This window comes from Colobus angolensis, unplaced genomic scaffold (assembly GCF_000951035.1).
Source record: "Colobus angolensis palliatus isolate OR3802 unplaced genomic scaffold, Cang.pa_1.0 Scaffold511, whole genome shotgun sequence".
Lineage (NCBI taxonomy): Eukaryota > Metazoa > Chordata > Mammalia > Primates > Cercopithecidae > Colobus > Colobus angolensis.
Window position 1 is genome coordinate 183,666 of NW_012118611.1, and position 19,679 is coordinate 203,344.

The window sequence follows — 19,679 nt, forward strand, 5'->3', positions numbered from 1 at the left end:
TGCAGGACGCGGCCGAAGACCTCAAGGTGCGCCTGGGCGGGGGTGGCGCGCAGGGGCATTGGGAAGCCGGGGACTGGGGAGGCCTGGGCGGGTGGGAGGTTTGGGGACTGCTCCGGGCGTAATCTGTCTCTGTCTAGGGCGGGGAGCTCAGGATGCAGCCTGCCCTGGGCCGGTGAGGGAGGTATCGTGCAAGGCAGCTGTGGGGGCTCATGACAGCCTGTCTCAAGCAGACCCCTTGAGGCTGGAGCCATGGCCGCCAATGAGACCCTGCTCTCGGGGGTGAGGGGCGTACCTCCCATAGATAGAGGCTAAGAGAGGAAGGTGGAAGATGGTGGAGTAGGGGCAAGGAAAATGTGGCCATACACTGGCCAGAAAGGAGCCGGGATCAGAGGAAAGTGGGAAAACCTTAGAGGTGGCCGATCCTAGATGGACTCCTTGCAGGGACTGTGTTATCAGGTCAGTACTTAAGTCCTGGGAAAGCCCCAGACTGAGCAGGATGAGGGGGACACAGTCGTTTCCTCTCTAACCTCCCCTCCAGGGCTGCCCTGCATTTCGGGGTGGGGTACTGGGAGCCATCTCTGCCATCTGAGATGCCAGCGCTCAGCCCGCCTCTTCTTCCCTTATCTTGCTGCTTAAAACCCATACAAACCCCAAGCTGAAGGGCCTGAGGCACACGTTCTCCTGGCCTGCGCTCCCTCCCACGGTCGTCTTTCCTGGCTGACCTGCTGCAGGTGTGCTCCTGGGAGCCCACGTGTGGGGTAGATGGCAGCATCTTTGGAGCTTTCTTGATTGCACTTTGTGTGTTGCATCATGGTCACTTGTGTGTGCCAGATTAGCAGTTAAGCGAGTGTTAGAATCAGTACTGAGCTTGGTCTATCCCTATCACAGAGAAAACTTCTGGGATACTAGAATAAATCTGAATCTGTCCCCTTCTGCTTTGGATTTTAGCAGAAAGGTGGTTTAAAGCCATATCTGTGGGCTTGTCCAAACACAGATTCTTGTGGGTTTTCTTTTCGTTCTTTGCCCATGCAGGAATGTCTATACCTCAAACATGTTAGCCCAGCAGAATTACCCTTCTGATACCAATTATCCCAATGGGTGCAGAGAGTGCCTAGTAGCTCCGTAGAGCTGATCCGATATAGTCTCATGGGATAGCACTTAACCGTTTCTTTTGCAGGTGAAGAAAAACATTTCCCTCTACCCTGTTAGGTTCAGTGGCTGGGGGCTGCAAATTAAACTGGCACAAGACAAATTAACAGGAAAAAAAATCATACAGTTTGATTAATATTTTAAGTTTTACATGCACAAGAACTTCATAGAAAAGGGTATTTCAGCAAAGGTTTGTAAATTGTGGAGAAGTGACTGGACACAGAAACGGGATTCGGCATCTAGGACTGATAAATTGTGGGAAAGTGACTAGGAAATAGATGGGAAGAACTAACACAAGATAATGGTCATTGTAGTAAGGTCTGTTTAGGCAGAATATCTCCTGGGATTAGAGTGCCCTCCTCTTCCTGGTGGAGGGAGGGTGCCTTTCTCATGGGGAATGAGTACCCTACTTTTAGGCAGATAGGAATACAGAGAGCTCTTCCTGCATCTGCTTTTACTCAGAATAATCCTTATACCACAGCGGTATATTTGGGGATGACATATCCTGTTCCTCTTCACTGCCTTAGGGCCTATGCTGTGTTAACCGCAGGAAACTGGTTTTACCTGCCCCCATAGGCCTAGAAAGCTCAGTCCCACCTATGGGGCTGTGTGTCCACTTGCCAGAGTTGGGGCCCATTAGCTCCATGATAAGTTCACTCCTTGCCTGGCCCTGACCTGGGGTCATGACAGATGAACAAGCCCCAGGCTGGGTTGCCCCGAGGTGGTAAACAGGAAAGTCCCAGTAAGATCCAGTTCCAGGAAGCAGCATCGTAGGAAAGAGAAGACGGCCCCCAGATCCCTCTGGGTTGTATATCAGATGGCACTTGGGTGGGGAGGGGCTTTGCCACAGGAAGGAGGAGGCCAGGGAAGATCCCAGGCCTGCACCAAGCCCCAGCGTCCCAGTTCTGACTACATACAGGGTAAGAGGTTTCTGTTCTAATCTGGCCAGAGACGCAAAGATGCAGGTACCTGAAATGCAAGATCTTTGCCATGCGAGTACCTTGTGCTCCTTTACAGCCCATTCCATCTGATCAAATGCTGTTTGTAACCTTAGTGCTGAAAATGTTGGCTAGGTGTGGTGGCTCATGCCTGTAATCCTCCCAGCAATTTGGGAGGCCAAGGTGGGCGGATCACCTGAGGTCAGGAGTTTGAGACCATGCTGGCCAACATGGCAAAATCCCGTCTCTAAAAAAAAATACAAAAATTAACTGGGTGTGGTGGCGGGCACCTGTAATCCCAGCTACTCAGGAGGCTGAGGCAGAAGAATCACTTGAACGCAGGAGGCAGAGGTTGCAGTGAGCGGAGCAAGACTGCATCTCAAAAACAAAAACAAAAACTGAAAATGTCACGTAGGGACTGTGAGGCATTGAGGGGGAAGTTGAGAGGCGCTGGGCCAAGTGTTTGAGGTAGGGTTGGGGGGTCACAGGGGCCAGGTGTGAGTTTTCTGGAACAGGCCGGTAGCAGTGAAGAGAGAGGCGGGGGGACAGGGACCCCCATTTGGGGTTCTTGTAGCTCACATGAAAGCTAAGCCTAGGCAGAGACAATAAAACAGTTGGACATGTCCTTGGTGCTCCGGAGGTGCCAGTCTTCCCGAATCGTGGGGCCAGGTGGTGAACCAAAGTGAGCACCTGGAGCCAGGCAGCTGGGCCCATGTCCTGGCTCTGCTACCTGGGCAGACTTGTGGATCCTCCCAGCACCTCCATCCTTCCAGAGCATGGATAGAGAGAGATGAGAGCCAAGACTTGGGGTGGCTGAGAAGCAAAGAGGTGTGACCAGCACAGGGCCTGTTGGTGATAAGGGTGTCAGATGGGGTGGAAGTGAGCAGACCCTTCACGAACTGGGTTCAGGGCACCCCGAGCACACACAGTAAAGCGAGCTTGTGTATAGGATTCTCACTGCTTCCTGGTATGCACCGCGTGAGGAACCGTGCGAATGAGAATTAAGGACCAAGAAAGCAGAATGCAAGTGTACCCGTCCTGGGGCTTATTACAGTGACAGCTGATGAAGCTGAAAATGCACAAAATCCCAGGTAGCTTGGAGAAAAGAGAAAAGATGGGGTGGGCAGCCAGGCATCTCTGTCCGTGCTGACTGTCCTACCAAAACACCGTGGCTTACACATGGCAGATGTATACTACTCATAGCTCTGGAGGCTAGAAGTCTAAGATCAAGCCCTGGCAGGTTTGGTGTCTGGTGAGGGCGCTTTCTGGTTCACAAACAATGCCCTCTCACTGTGTCTTCACATGGTCAAAGGGGCGAGGGTTCCTTTATAACACTAATCCCATCGTGGTGGCACTGTCCTCCTGACCTAGTCACCTCCCAAAACCCCTGTCTCCTAATGTCATCACCCTGGGAGTTGGGATTTCAACCTATGAAATTATGGGGACATGGGGCAGAATTTTTGGACCCCAGCATAGGCTTAGCCCAAGGCCCTTATGTGAGCTGGCAGTTGAGAAGGAAGAGGAGGAGGAGACACTGGCTTGGGAACAGGAGAGCTCGACACCTTCAGAGCCAGCTTGGGAACAGATGGGGTGGGCAGTCAGAACCCTTGAGGTAGCTTTGCAAAGGGGAGTGAGGCCTGGGGTAGGGTAGCAAGGTCAAGGTCTAGAAACACATCTCATATGAGAGAAAGGAAAGAATGTGGCTGGGGCTGTCAGCCTCTGGCAAGAGGCTGCCCACCTACCATGAGGGCTCACGCTCATTGGAGGGCATTGAGTTCCCTCATTCACCAGGCAGATTTCAGTTTGTCCCCATTGTCTCTGAGGAGGAACTCAGGACAGTGTGTCAGGTGCAAAAGGGCAAGCTTCTGTGACAGGACTGATGTCTCATGGCCCTGCCTGGCCTCTCCACAGGCGAAGCTGGAGAAGTCACTGGAGCATCTCCGGAAGCAGATGCAGGATGCATTGTTCTTCCAAGCCCAGGCGGATGAGACCTGCGTCTTGTGGCAGGCAGGTGCTGGGGCTCCCAGGGTTCTGGGTGGCAGGGCAGGGAGTGAAGGTCCTGTATAAGAGACCCCAGGGGGCAATGCTGGCCAGGCACACTTGCGCTTGGTGTCCCAGGACCAGTCACTGCTTCAGCCTGGCCCCAGTGAGCCCACTGAAGGACTGGTCCTTCCCCATGTGCACTTGTCCTGCCAGGTCGCGGGCGTGGGCTCCCATACCGCAAGGGCCCCATCCTAGGGTCCCAGCATGCTTGGGTGGCAACTCTCAGGTGGATTTAGGGTCTGGGCCCTGGACGTGAATTTGCAGGTTTTGAGGGACTAGGTCATAGATGTGGGATTCAGCCATCCCGAGGAGTAGATTCAGAATCTGTCCAGTTCTGGAGTAGATTTGGGGTCTACCCAAATCACCTAGGAGGCCCTAGGTGGTGGATTTGGGATCTGGGCAGCCCCAGGGGAGAATTTGGAGGTCAGGAGGGACCTGGGTGGTAGATTTGGGGTCCAGCTGGCCCCAGCTGCTAGTAGATGCAGGGTTCTACCAAGCCAATGGGTGGATTTGGAAGTTGGGGAGGGACTAGGTAGTGGATTTAGGATCTGGCCAGCCCTGGGGTTTAGATTTGGGGTCTAGCCAATCCTGCATGGTAGAATGGGATTTGGCTATCCCTGAGTGGTAGATTTGGGGTTTAGGAGGTGCCACAGGTGGGCTTGGAGTCTGGCCAGCACCAGGTGGTAGGTTTGGGATCCTGCCACACCTGGGGCTGTGCTTGGGGTTTAGCAGGCCCCGGAGGGGAGGTTGGGTGTGGCCCGGCCTCGGGGTGGGCTTGGGGTCTGACCAGACTTGGGGTCCGGCTGGGCCTGGGGTCTGGCCTCAGCTATCCTTCTCCCTGGGCCCCACAGAAGATGGTGGAGAGCCAGCGGCAGAACGTGCTGGGTGAGTTCGAACGTCTTCGCCGTTTGCTGGCAGAGGAGGAGCAGCAGCTGCTACAGAGGCTGGAGGAGGAGGAGCTGGAGGTGCTGCCCCGGCTGCGGGAGGGTGCAGCCCGCCTAGGCCAGCAGAGCGCCCACCTAGCTGAGCTCATCGCCGAGCTCGAGGGCCGCTGCCAGCTGCCTGCGCTGGGGCTGCTGCAGGTGAGCTGGGCGGGGAGCAGCCTGTGCTGGGGCTGCTGCAGGTGAGCTGGGTGGGTAGCAGCCATGGTGGCCACACGGGCATGGCCTGACCACACTGGGGGAAGGAGAACCAGAAAGTACAAGAAGAAGGGGCAGAGGTTGTCTGGGCTAAGAGGTTAATGGCATGGCTGGATGTGCCTGGCTCTTGCCTGTGAAACACTGAGTCAGCAGCAGGACAGATGTCCCACCCGTCCTACCCCCAAAATCCATGTGCTGAAAAGGGGAAGATCGATTGTCCTCTGTAGATGTAGACAGGTGGTGTTTCTTAAGTGCTTATGTAAGGTTACTCCATCTCAGCCTGACTGATGCTGCTGCTCCCTGTGGGCACAGCAGAGTGGGCGTGTGCTTGCCGGGACCACCTTGGGTCTCCCATAGAACTCCCGCCATGGTGTCCCCAGCAGGAAGTCCTCTCCCTTCACTCTGTCTTCGCCCCGCCAGCACACCCCATGCATCTCCGTTATCAGGGGTGGTGTCTCCTCCTCCTCTGCTTCTGGAAGATCTTTCCCCATGTGTGTGCTCCACTACCTGAGCCGGCCCCTTGGGCCTGGGCTTTCCGTGGTGTACCCCCAAATCAGAACCAGTGGATGCCCTGGCCTCTGGCCTGGCGGCAGGTCAGGCGGCCTGGAGTTAGCTCTTCCCCTTCGGCAAGCGTGGACTGATAAGGACTGACGGCACTCGCATGCTGAGAGGCCCCGTGTGGGCTGGGAGTGTCTGCTATCATCTTCCTGTGGGGTTCAGCTGGACGTTTGTCCCACAAAATAGAAAACGTGTTCCATGCCCAGCATGGTGTAGACCCAAGGGGCCCCAAGATTCACAGGGAAACAGGCCCCTAGGCAGTTCTGGCTCCCACAGAGGAGAGAAGTCTTGTGTGAGTGAATTCGGCCACTGGTGGGGCAGGGCTGCCAGACTCAGGTGGAGCCCACAATGCTGCTGATGTGGCTGGGCAGCTTTGCACAGGGGATGACCTGCTGCCGGCCTCTGGAGCCCAGCAGAACATCAGTCCAGGCACCAACTCCTGGTTTCATTTGTCATTTCTATCGTAAGCTTTTTTCTATATATAAATTATTTTTGTAGATTGAAGGGGTACAAGTGCACTCAGAGTGTAGCCATCCCCATATGGTGCACATTGTACCTAGTAGGTAGTTTTCCCCCACCTCCCACCTCCTACCTCTGAGTCTGTAGCATCCGCCCCTCCACTCCGTGTGCTGCGTGCACCAGCTTGTACATCAACTGGCTTTGAGCCTGGGAAGTGGGAAGGACACTTGGCTAGCGTCTGTAGGAAGACTGAAGAATAAGGAGAGGGTCCTGTGGTCAGAAAATTGTGGGGTGGGGAGGTACCCAGGAGACTGAGGAAGAGCCCTCAGGGAGAGCAGAGAGGACAGGTGTTGGAGAAGCCAGGAAGGGTTTAGAAGGAAGGTGAGTTGACCTGGAAGTGGGAACCCATAGGGTTTGTGTGAAGATGCGATTTGGGCTTTCGGCTGAGACGTTGTGGCATGTGGGTGGGTGGGTGTTGGGTCTCATACGCCCACCTGCATTCACTCTGCTGAGTGGCCCACCTGTCCATGCCTTGACCAAGCTCCCTGCCCAGGTTTGGCCTGGCTGCAAGGCTTCAGGGAGGTCCCTCCTGCCCCCCGAACCTGCCAGCATAGAGCTGCCCTGGTCTGCATGCTGTGGGGGTCTGCCCACATGGGAGTTGCAGGAGAGCAGCCCCAGCAGCTGTGTGTTGGTGTGAGCTGTGTGCTGATTTGAGAGGGAGAAGTGGGGGTGGCTTTGCACCCTTGGCCCCCGGTTGGGTTGGGGGACCCAACCCGCGTTCCCAGTACCCAGGCCCAGTGGACGAGGTTGCACAGTGGAGGTAAGGGCTTGAGTGACTCCCAGGAATCTACCCACTGGGGCCCTGGCTGCTGTGGACTCTGGGGCCCTGGCTGCTGTGGACTCTGGGGTCCTGGCTGCTGCGGACTCTGGGGTCCTGGCTGCTGCGGACTCTGGGGCCCTGGCTGCTGTGGACTCTGGGGTCCTAGCTGCCCCCTTCAGCAGGCCCTGCTTGTAGCCGCAGAGTGATTTTGTTCGTCAATGCTGCGCCTGGAGGGCCCATGTTCTGTGCAGAGACCAAACTCCCTCGTCGAGGCCAAGGTTCTCCTCCACCCCCAAGCCCTTTTCCTGCGCCCCTGCACCCGGCCTTGTGACAGCCACTGCCTGTCTCCAAATGACACCAGGAGTGGGCCACCCACCCCAGGTAGAATAACCAAGGTGGAGCTGCTCCTAGCTCACACCGGCACCATCTGCCCTTGCCCTGTGCACACCCCTCCCTCATCCTGCACACTTCCCCTCTGTCTACCAACAAATTCCTCTTGGGCTCCAGAACCCTACCAAGAGTCTCCTCTTTATTTATTTATGAATTATTTATTGAGACAGGGTCTCACTCTGTCACCTAGGCTGGAGTACAGTGATGTGATCATGACTTACTGCAGTCTCGACGTCCTGGGCTCAAGCAATCCTCCCACCTCAGCCTCCTGAGTAGATGGGACGGTAGACACATACCACCAAGCCCAGCTAATTTTTAAATTTTTTTTTAGAGATGGGATCTTGCTATCTTGCTATGGCTGGTCTTGAACTTCTGGACTCAAGTGATCCACCTACCTTGGCCTCCCAAAGTGCTGGCCTCCTTTTTAAAAATTTTTTGGGGCCTAGAGTGTGTTGTTGTCCCCCTAGACAGAATTAACTACCTGTATATGTGGAAATCTTCCTTTGCCATTTCTCCTACATACAGGGAAACCCTTGTCTGGGATTATGTCTTACTGACCTCTGCATCCTGGCCTGGTAGCTGGCCACATGTGTTAGAATGAACATGGTGTGGGTCATCTGTTTGACAGTGTGGGTTAAATCCCTGCAGTGAACTGAAGGCTGCTCTAAGAGATACAAGACCATGCCTCCTAGGAGCTGATGTTCCAATACTTGGGTGTAGCGGGCTGCCACATTGAGTACCACCTGCCAGGAGGCTTCCCCGGCAGAGACTGATTGTCTCCTAGTCCTGCACACTGAAAGACTGAGGTCAAAGCTGGTTCCCCCTGAGGCCTCTCTCTTGGGCCTATAGATGCCTTTTGTTCCCTGTATCCTCACAGGGTCTCCCCTCTGTGGGTGTCTATGCCCTAGTCACCCCTTCTTATGAGATACAAGTTATGTTGGATTAAAGCCCACCCTCATGGCCTTATTTTACTATGATTTCCTCTTTAAAAGTCCTTTTTTCTAATAGTCAAGTTCTGAGGTCCTGAAGTTTCTGGCTTCAACATACAGGTTTGGCGGGATAGACACAGTTCGGGCCCTAACACGGAGTCAGATGCTGTCATGTATCAGGCAGTGACACAGGAAGGAGGCACGCCCAGTTGTAGGGCTGAGCAGGGAGCCCGCAGGGCAGGCGGAGCTGGGAGAGGGAGCAATGGGACTGCAGGGTTGGGCTCCGGCTGGGGTGAAGGCGCCCCTACACTGAAGGCTGGGATCTTGCCTGTCCTGTCCTTGGCACCCAGGGGCGCCCACCTGGGGCTCTGGGGGAGTGAGCTGACAGCCAGATGCCCTACATCCAAGTGTTAGGCAGAAGTGGGTCTAGGTCCGCAGGACTGGACTGCACCCCATTGGTAATGCCTCCTGGCACATATGCTGGAGCCTCTGTCCAGCATTCCTGTCTGTGGGCCTTGCTGCGGGTGGTTTATGGCCCCCTGTGTGTGTTTTTGCTGCCTGAGGCTCAAATGTAGGAGAGGGGGATGGGGTGAGGCTCCAGGGGCTGGGAGGGGACTCCGGGAGCAGGCGATGATCAGTGACATGGAGTGTGCTGTTTCTCCTCCCCACATAGGACATCAAGGACGCCCTGCACAGGTACGAGCCCAGCCTTTCCTGGAGGGGGTGGGAGTGGGGTGGGACCCAACTGTTGGCCATGGCGATGACATCTGGATTGTCCCCTCTAGGGTCCAGGATGTGAAGCTGCAGCCCCCAGAAGTTGTGCCCATGGAGCTGAGGACCGTGTGCAGGGTCCCGGGACTGGTGGAGACACTGCGGAGGTTTCGAGGTGGGTGTGGAGGCCCAGGTGGGGAGATGACTCCAGGAGGGTACCCGCCAAGGACCTGGGCAGTTAGCCGCGTGTTCTGTGTCCCTCCACTGCAAGCTCCAAACTCACAGTGTCATGGTGGTGGGTTGTTGGGAAAACGTCCTCTGCTCATACTTCTGACATCACTTGTGTGGGTATTTTCACACCAAACAATTCTTCAACTTTTGGAAATGAATTGGGTATCAAAGGATTCCATTCAGCATTGAATGGAACTCACTTCAGATGCCAGTCACAACTTTTAGGGGCTGCCCATACTTCTGTTCCCTCAGCCCCTCTGCAGATGTGAGCATTTGCTAACACAGCCCATGGAACTCAGGAGAGCATTTCACTTACTGTCATTGGTTTGTTGTGAAGGATATCACTCAGGAAGAGCCAAATGGAAGAGACACATGGACAAAGCCTGGGAAAGAGCACAGAGCTTCCCCACCCTCCCAGCACCCCAGTGTGTTCACCAACCTGGAAACTCCCCGAGTCCCAAGAACTGTTTAGGTGTCTTTGTGGAGGTTCCAGTTATCATTGATTAAATCATTGGTCATTGGTGATGGGGCTCAACCTCAGACCCCTTTCCCCTTCCTGAGGTCAGGGGCTGGGGCTGAGCATTCCCACCCTCTACTGACGGGATTGGTCTTTCTGGTGGCTGACCCTATGCTGGGCTCTCTCAGGTCCCTACCTCAGCTACTGCAGTGGCATTCAACTAAGGTGTGATGGAAAGCGGTGTCTTATGATAACACTAGATGCTCCTATCACTCAGGATATTCCCAGGGTTCTATGAGCTCTGCCAGGAACTGGGGACAAAACCCAAATCTGATTCTTGCATCACAGTCACCCAAAGGAAGTACTGTCCTCAGCCCTTGCTAGCAGGTCAGGAGCCTGTTGCATAGGAACTGTGTGCAGGCCTCCAGAGGCGGATAGATCTTAACTCTGGGAGTGGTCAGGGTTGGGACAGCTGCACTTATTCACATCCTTCATCTGGGGATTGAAAGAAAAAAACGAGCTGGATGCATTGGCTTACCTCTGTAATCCCAGCGATTTGAGAGGCTCAGGCGGGAGGATTGCTTGAGGCCAGCAGTTCAACACCAGCCCGGGAAACATAGCAAAAGTCCCATCTCTACAAATAAAAAACAAAAACATTAGCCAGCCATGGTGGCACACGCCTGTAATCCCAGCAGCTTGGGAGGCTGAGGCAGGAGGATCATTTGAGCCCAGGAGATCAAGGCTGCAGTGAGCCATGATCACACCACTGCACTGCAGCCTGGAGACCCTGCCTCTTTAGAAAACAAACAAAAAAGAAAGCAACCAAGATTCCCTCTTGATTTCTGAAGGCAAAACATGGACCAATTTCTAGGATATTGGACGTGGCTAGGTGGGGAGGGGATGTCCACTTGGAGACAGTTACTCCAGGAGGTCATGAGGCTGCAGGACCCCGGGGCAGACAGCCAGGCCGTCCAACTGGGAGGATCATCATACCCACATGCCCAGGACACGGGCAGGTGGCCCCAGCTTGTCTGTGGCTGTGCCTGGGTGACCTTGGGCCTCTTTCTCCAGGGGATGTGACCTTGGACCCGGATACCGCCAACCCTGAGCTGATCCTGTCTGAAGACAGGCGGAGCGTACAGCGGGGGGACCTGCGGCAGGCCCTGCCGGACAGCCCAGAGCGCTTCGACCCCGGCCCCTGCGTGCTAGGCCAGGAGCGTTTCACCTCAGGCCGCCACTACTGGGAGGTGGAGGTTGGGGACCGCACCAGCTGGGCCCTGGGGGTATGCAGGGAGAATGTGAACAGGAAGGAGAAGGGCGAACTGTCCGCGGGCAATGGCTTCTGGATCCTGGTCTTCCTGGGGAGCTATTACAATTCCTCTGAACGGGCCTTGGCTCCACTCCGGGACCCACCCAGGCGTGTGGGGATCTTTCTGGACTACGAGGCCAGACATCTCTCGTTCTACAGCGCCACCGATGGGTCGCTGCTATTCATCTTCCCTGAGATCCCCTTCTCCGGGACACTGCGGCCCCTCTTCTCGCCCCTGTCCAGCAGCCCAACCCCGATGACTATCTGCCGGCCGAAAGGTGGGTCCGGGGACACCCTGGCTCCCCAGTGACTCGGGCCTTCCTGGAGGAGTCCTGTAGCCTCTCCTGCCCCTCCAGGCCACTGAGTGTTTTGGGCACTTGGAGGACCTGGGAGGAGGGAGTGTGTCCTTTGAGCAAGAGGAGAAACTCCTAGTGCCTTTCTGAGCCTGCGTGGGAGAACCCCAATTCTAGCACTCCAGGAAACTGCGGGAGGGTATGGGGCAGGCTCTGTCCTCTTTGGGAGACCCCTCCAGCCACCGGGTGCTGCTTAATGCCAACAGCCCTTACCAAAGCTGGGAGCCCCATCGCCCCGGCAGCTCTGACCTGTGGTTCCAGAAGCCAAGAAAGCTCCACTAGGGCTTGCAGAATCAACAGTCCGCCTAAGCTGCACAGTTCCTGCAGCTTTGCCAGCCCCCAAAAACTACTGTGCACCCCACCTCTGAAGATGCTGGGGGAGGCAGCCAGGATGGGAGCCAGCCCCATGCCTATCTGTGACCCCATAGTGGGTGAGAGCACGTCACAGTTCAGGGTGTGGCCGCTCTGGAAGAATTAGGAGGCAGCTGTCATAAGTCTTGAGATGATGGGAGGGGCCAGTGAGGACGGGAACCAAGAGTAGATGTCTCAGAATAAAGGGGCTTCTGGGAGGTGCCCGGGCACAGATGTCTGTTCAGCAGGTGTGTGGGCCTAGAGGAGACAGCACAGCCCAGAAATGTCTTCTGCAGGCCCATGTTGTGACTTGAAGCTTTCATGGGCATGTCGCCATTGGGTTTTGCCCTTGCAAAGACTTCCTAGGTCTCCAATGGCCCCTCTGGACCCAGGGTCCCAGCTGCTGCTTGGGGATGTGCACTGCTGGCCACCAGCCTTGCAGTCTCCCTACCCTGGGGAGGAGCAGTGGCTGCTCAGAGCCCAGGGCTTATAGCAGAAGACAGGAGTTGATTTTTCTGTTGGGTTTGGGGTCTCTTTGTCCTCAAGGTACTGTTCTGCTTCTCTTTACCCCTCTGCTTTATTTATTGTAAGCATTCCCACGTTAAATAAACTTTGGCTGTTGTCTACGAGTCATCCTGCTTGTGCCTGCTTAGTCCAGGGACAATAGCGGGTGCCCCACTGTGCCCAGCAGAGGGCAGAGCCCCAGGGAGTCTGTTGATGGGGCAGGCGGGAAGCTCAGGCAGAGTAGGGGCTGGGACGGGCAGCCGCTTTCCACACCCAGGCACAGATGGGTGCTCCGCTTTCTTTGCTCAGTATATATGTTCCTTATGTGGAGCTATTGCAGGAATGTTTTTTTGAGCTATCCTGGTAAATGTTAACTGTGTTCCATTGTGCTTAATGATTACAGTCTCCTGAATATCATTTATTCAGTCATTCTCCCATTCTTGTATTTTTTTTGGCAGGGGCCTGGGGAGGCATTATGTAATACCATGTTGAACAAGATCAGCAGTTTCATTCGGCTGCAACAAAGAGAATTCTGAGTGGAACCCAGGAGTCTGGGCATTTCTCTGTTTTGGGGTGGGGTTTTTGTTTGTTTGTTGTTTTTTGAGACGGGGTCACACAGGCTGGAGTGCAGTGGTGCAACCACGGCTCACTCACTGCAGCCTCGACCTCCCAGGCTCAGGTGGTCCTCACACCTCAGCCTTTCGGGTAGCTGGAACTACAGGTGCACACTACAGATGGGGCCATGCCCAGCTAATTTTTGTAAACATGGGGTTTTGCCATGTTACGCAAACTGGTATTGAACTCCTGGGCTCAAAAGATCCTCCTGTCTCAACCTGCCAAGTAGCTGGGACCAGAGGCGTACACCACCATACCCAGCTAATTTTTTTTTTTTTTTTTTTTTTTGGAGAGGTGGGAATCTCACTATTGCCCAGGCTAGTCTCAAACTCCTGGGCCCAAGTGATCTACCCGCCTTGGCCTCCAAAGTGGTGGGATTTCAGGCTGAGCCACCAGGCCTGGTGGGGTGAGTATTGCCATAGCCTGTTTCCAGGTGGCTGTATCCAGGGCTTCCCTCCAATTGAAGACTCCAGCTGCTGCGTTTGTGCCTCCTGGAGTGAGGCAGCCGCCTCAAAATTGCTGATCTTGTTCAATGTGGTATTGTATAATGCCACCCATCCCCCTACCAAAAAAAGGACAAGAGTGGGAGAATGACTAAATAAATGATCTTCAGGAGACTGTAATGAAGCACAGTGGAACACAGGAAACATTTACCAGGTTATCTCAAAAAAAAAAACAATTCCTTCAGCAGCTCCACATAAGGACCACACACCTGAGCAAAGAAAGCGAAGAGCCCATCTGGTTGGTGGTAACAGCTGGGGGCAGCCTTGTGGGTGAGACCACAGGGTGCACCCAGGATAGTTCTGGCCATAGCTTTGAAATAAAGCTGCACACTCCATAAGAGAAGGGCAGACTTCATGACTCATCTTTCCAGATGTCCCCCAGCTGACTGCTGGGGCCCTGTGGGTGTCACCCATGCTTCCAGGCAGTGGAGAGATGACAGAACATGGAGGACCCTGAGCAGGGAGCTGGTCTCTCAGAAGGGGTGACAGTGAACGGCCTGAACAACTGTGTCCTGCACTATCAGGGAGCCCCACTGTGTGCAGCTTGCAGTTGACCAAATATTTAGGTTCCCCCAAATTCATACGTTGAAATCCTCACTGCAAGTTCATGTTATGAGGAGATGGGGCTTTGGGGATGTAATTAGTTCATGAAGGTGATGCCCTCATGAATGAGATTAGGCCTCTGCAATGGGACCAGCTCTGGGGGTCTGCACAGTACATTGCCAATGCACCATCAAGCATGGTCCAAAGACAGGGTCATTGTGCAGGCTACCCGTTGTATATTATCCACACCTGCCGTGCCCACCTAACAGTAAGTGGCCACCCTCGGAGTGCCCACAATGTCCCGAGAGCTGCGGGACATTGTCCTGCTGCAGGCTGCGTGCAGGGTGCCCAGCACCACCTGTGCAGCACCCAACCGTCCCGGTGCTCCCTGCGCCCTCAAGCCCCCTGCACCCCAGTGCCCATCTTGCATGCTGCACCCTCCCCATCTCACCCTTGCCCACCACATGCTCCCCCTGTGCGCCCAGTGTACCCCCCGCCCCGCACCTGTAGCCTCCCAGTGAGCTCAGACCCTCCAGGGCCCACGGGTCACCTGTGCACCCTAGATCCCCTTATGCCCTGGGTGGCCACGAAGCCCAGTGCCTCCCATGTTAGCAGTGCCCGGAGCCTCTGGTCACCCCACACCCAGCCCCATGCACTCCAGGCATCCAGAGAAGCCCTGCACGCCCTGTTTGCTTCCATGCCCCCCACATCCTGTCCCTTCCCAGGTGCCCTGTGTTCGCTGGGGCAACCCTGCCATCTGGAGGAAGCAGCGCACAGCCACTCGTGAGCCTGAGGCAGCCTTCTTGGTGCTGGTGTGGAGCTCTGTCCCCGCCATACCCTGGACCCCTGTGTTCTCCCTGCCCTACCCTGCCCTCTCCAGCCCAGAGTCAACCTCTTCCAACCACTCTGACTTTTTGTAACAACTTAATTGTGGTATAGTTTTCACACAGTAATATTCAGCTATTTCAAGTGTACCATTAAAATGATTTTTACTAAATCCACCGTCATCATGATTCAATTTTAGAACATTTTCATTACCTCAAAAAGATGTCTCTGGCCTATAAAAGTCTCCTAATATAGCATATTTCATTACCTGCTTTCCCGCCACTGAACCAGTCTTAGGTTCCTGGGGTAAATCCCACTTGGTCCTTTTACTGTCTTGCTCTATGCAGTTCGCTAATACTTCAAGATTTTTACACCTATACTCGTGAGGGACATTGCTCTGCAGTTGTCTAAAAGGACAGAGTCTCACTATGTTGCCCAGTGGTCTTGAACCCCCAGCCTCAAGCGATCCTCCCACCCACCTCCCCGGTTGCTGGGAGTACAGGCCTGAGCCACCCACTGGGCTGTGGTCCACAGTGTTTTCGTTGGTGCCTTTGTGTGGCTTTGGTACCAGGGTGATGATAGACTCCTGAGTTAGGAAGCACCCTCCCCCACTGTCCTGAAAGAGTTTGGAGGGAGATTAATGCTCTGTAATCTCCAGTGAAGCCATCTGATCCCAGCCTTTCCCTTGTAGGGGATTTCAAATTACTAGCTCAATTGCTTTCATTGTTATGGGACTGCTCAGATAGTTCATTTATAATGTCAGTTTTGGTAACTTTTGTTTTTCTAGATATTTGCTTATTTTCTCTTGGTCAGTAAAACTAACATTAGGTCACAAATGGATCTTTTTTTTTTTTTGAAACAGTCTTGCTCTGTTGCCCAGGCTGGAGTGCAGTGTCACAATCTCGGCTCACTGCAACCTCTGCCTCCCGGGTTCAAGTGATTCTTCTTTCTCAGCCTCCCAAGTAGCTGGGACTACAGGCACGTGCCACCATGCCTGGCTAATTTTTGGGTTTTTAGTAGAGACAGGATTTCTCCATATTACGAGACTGGCCTCGAATTCCTGACCTCATGATCTGCCCACCTTGGCCTCCCAAAGTGCTGGGATTACAGGCGTGAGCCACCACACACGGCCACAACTTTTTATTTCATTTAATATTCTCTATTATGTTTGTTTTTTATTTCAATAATTTCCACCTTCCTCTTTATTGTTTTCTTTCTTTTGTATGCTTTGAGTTTAGTTTGCTCCTCTTTTTTCTGAGATAGCATCTCATTCTGTCGCCCAGGCTGGAGTGCAGTGGCATGATCTCAGCTCACTGCAAGTCTCAATCTGCAGCGGGCTCAAGCAGCCTTCCCACCTCAGCCTCCTAAGTAGCTAGGACTACAGGTACGCACCACCATACCCAGCTAATTTTTAATTTTTTTGTAGAGACAGGGTCTCCCTGTGTTGCCCAGGCTAGTCTCAAACTCCTGGACTCAAGTAATCCTCCCTCCTTGACCTCCCGAAAATGTTGGCATTACAAGTGTGAGCCACTGTGCCCAGCCTCTTTTTTTTTTTTTTTTTGGAGACAGGGTCTATTTCTGTTGCCCAGGCTGGAGTCTAGCAGCATGATCAAAGCTCACTGCAACTTCTATCTGCTAAGCTCAAGCAATCCTCCCACCTCAGCCTCCCAAAGCACTGGGATTGAAGACATGAGCCACTACACCCAGCCTTTTTCTGCTTTCTTAAAATTGAAGCTTAGGCTGGGCATGGTGGCTCATGCCTGTAATCCCAGCACTTTGGGAGGCTGAGGCAAGTGGATCATGAGGTCAGGAGATTTGAGACCATCGTGGCCAACATGGTGAAACCTGGTCTCTACTGAAATACAAAAAATTAGCCAGGTGTGGTGGCACGTGCCTGTAATCCCAGCTACTTGGGAGGCTGAGGCAGGGGAATCACTTGAACCCGGGAGGTGGAGATTACAGTGAGCCGAGATCACGCCACTGTACTCCAGCCTGGCGACAGAGGGAGACACTGTATAAAAAGAAAAAAAAAAAAAAAAAATTGAAGCTTAGGTTATTTATTTCTGATCTTTCATCTTTTCTATTTATTTATTTTTGAGATGGAGTCTCACTCTTGTTGCCCAGGTTGGAGTGCAGTGGGGCAATCTGGGCTCACTGCAACCTCTGCCTTCCGGGTTCAAGAGAGTCTCCTTCCTCAGCCTCCTCAGTAGCTGGGATTACAGGTGTACACCACCACACCCGGCTAATTTTTGTATTTTTAGTAGAGACAGGGTTTCACCATGTTAGCCAGGCAGGTCTCAAACCCCTGACCTCAAGTGATCCACCCACCTTGGCCTCCCAAAGTGCTGGAATTACAGGTGTAAGCCACCTAGCCTCTTCTTTTCTAATGCAGGAATTTATGGCTATACATTTCCCTTTAGGCACTACTTGAGCTGCATCCCATGACTTTTAGTATGTCATTTTCATTTTCATTTGGCCAAAATACTTCCTAATTGTGTTTGAGATTTCTTCTTTGACACACAGTTTATTTTAAAGTGCATTGTTTAATTTTCAAATATTTGTAAATTTTCCAAGTTTCCTTCTACTGTTGACTTTAATTAAACTCCATTTTGGTCAGAAAATGTTCTTTGTGTGGTGTCAGTTGAGACCGGTTTTATAGCCTGGCGTATTGCCAGTCCTGAGAAGGCTCCATATGCATTGGGAAGAACATGCATTCTGCTGTTATCCATTGGAGGGTTCCGTTCTGTCCATGACTATACCCACGAGAGTTTAATTTATGGAGATGACTGAATGACAACAGGGAGAGCCTAATGTTATTAAAAGAAAAATTTATGGCCGGGCGTTATGACTCACACCTGTAATCCCAGCACTTTGGGAGGCTGAGGCAGGCAGATCACTTGAGGTTAGGAGTTTGAGACTAGCCTGGCTAACATGGTGAAACCCTGTCTCTGCTAAAAATACAAAAATTAGCCTGGCATGGTGGCACACACCTGTAATCTCAGCTACTCAGGAGGCAGGAGATCACGCGAACCTGGAAGGCAGAGGTTGCAGTGAGCCAAGATCGCACCATGCACTCTAGCCTAGGCAAAAGAGCAAGACTCCATCTCAAAAAGAAAAAAAAAAAAAGAAGAATTTATCCCTTATGTTTCCCAAGAGAAGGAGCATGCCAGGACACCAGGGCCACACAAGGAAGCACCAGGGTCAGCCAGGGGGTATAAAGGAGCAGGGGCAAGCCTGGGCCAGAGTCTTTGTTGGGATTTCTGTGGGAAAGACAAGGCAGGACAGGGTAACACTTAGGACTGGTGACTTTCTATAATTCTGGTGGGCTTTGGGCACAGAGAGTGTCCCTAGCTGCTGGGTGCCTGGCCCTGGGTTAATTTAGGCATATTGTCTTGTGCTGAGGGTTTGATAAAGGAGCTTGTTGGGATCTGGGCTCTGGATTGGTTAGTCTGGAGGTTAAAGGTATGGTTCTGGGCAAGACCCTTGGCTGTCTCTGAGAAATAGCCTGCCCTGGGAGGAGGAGGCTGTCTCTCCCCCGCCATCTAGGCCACATGTTCAGAGCAACAAGAATATGGAAAATAAAAATATATAGTGAATACAGTTGGCATTGTGATGTCACGTTGCCAAACAGACAAATCTAGAATCTTGGAACACACAGTTGTGGCCAGGCATGATGGCTCACACCTGTAATTCCAGAACTTTGTGAGGCCAAGGCAGGCAGATTGCTTGAGCCCAGGAGTTCGAGCCTGACCAACATGGTGAAATCCCATCTCTACTAAATATAAAAAATTAGCCAGGCATGATGGCATGTGCCTGTAATCCCAGCTACCAGGGAGGCTGAGGCAGGAGAATTGCTTGAACCCAGGAGGTGGAGGTTGCAGTGAGCCAAGATCATGCCACTGCACTCCAGCCTGGTCAACAAGAGCGAAACTCCATCTCAAAAAAAAAAAAAAAAGAAAGAAAACACAGAACATTTATGGATGTCAGTTTTGCCCAATTGGCTGATAGTGTTTTGTAAGTCTTCTATATTCTTGCTCATTTTTTCTAGTTATTTTGTTCATTATTGAGGAAGTGCTATTGGAATCATTAACCATTATTGCTGAATTGTCCATTTTTCCCTTTAGTTCTGATAGCTTTTGCCTCATTGATTTTGAGACTCTGTTGTCAGGTGTGTATATGTTTATAAGGCGATTACAATCTTCCTAAATCTATTAATACTTGTTTTGTGGCCTAATAATGGCTTATCTTGAGAATGTTCCCTATGTGCTTGAGAAGAATGTGTCTTCTGCTGTTGTTAGGTAAAATATTTGTATGTGTCTTTTAGATGCAATTGGTGTATAATGTTATTAAAGTTTTCTGTTTCCTTATTGATCTTCTGTCTGGTTGTTCTATTCATTATTGAAAGTGGGGGTATTGAAATCTCTTACTATTATTGTGTTAGAGTTTCTTCCTTTAGTTCTGTTCATGTTTGCTTGGCTGTTAGGTGGGAAAATGCCATTTAGCATTTCTTGTAAAGAAGGCCTAGTGGTGATGAGCTCCCTCAGCTTTTGTTTGTCTGGGAAAGTCTTCATCTTGCCTTTATTTTCAAATGAAAGCTTTGCTAGGAATAAGATGCTTGGTTAGCAGTTTTTTTTTCCTTCAGCACTTTGAAAATATTATCCCACTCTCTTTCGGCCTGCAAGGTTTCTGCTGAGAAGTCCCCCAGTAATCCGATTGGAGCTCCCATGTATGTCATTTTCCTCATGCTGCTTTCAAAATTCTCTCTTTGGGCTCGGAGGGGGGCGGAGCAAGATGGCCGAATAGGAACAGCTCCAGTCTCCAACTCCCAGCGCGAGCGACACAGAAGACCAAT

At 52.6% G+C, this 19,679-nt stretch overlaps 1 protein-coding gene across 2 annotated transcripts in view; it reads left to right on the top strand.

Moving 5' to 3' along the window:
* The window catches only part of LOC105524990 (E3 ubiquitin-protein ligase TRIM11), a 23,133-nt gene extending 10,665 nt beyond the window's left edge, over positions 1 to 12,468 (top strand). Inside the window, exons 1-6 of one of the 2 annotated variants that reach the window (XM_011960487.1) lie at positions 1 to 26; positions 3,999 to 4,094; positions 4,982 to 5,212; positions 9,099 to 9,121; positions 9,211 to 9,311; positions 10,896 to 12,468. In XM_011960487.1, coding sequence (XP_011815877.1) covers positions 4,038 to 4,094; positions 4,982 to 5,212; positions 9,099 to 9,121; positions 9,211 to 9,311; positions 10,896 to 11,443 — 960 coding nt within the window. In that variant the 5' untranslated portion in view covers positions 1 to 26; positions 3,999 to 4,037 and the 3' untranslated portion in view covers positions 11,444 to 12,468. The remainder of the gene's footprint in view (positions 27 to 3,998; positions 4,095 to 4,981; positions 5,213 to 9,098; positions 9,122 to 9,210; positions 9,312 to 10,895) is intronic. The other variant, XM_011960486.1, reaches the window with a different exon arrangement.
* The last annotated feature ends 7,211 nt before the right edge of the window (positions 12,469 to 19,679 follow it).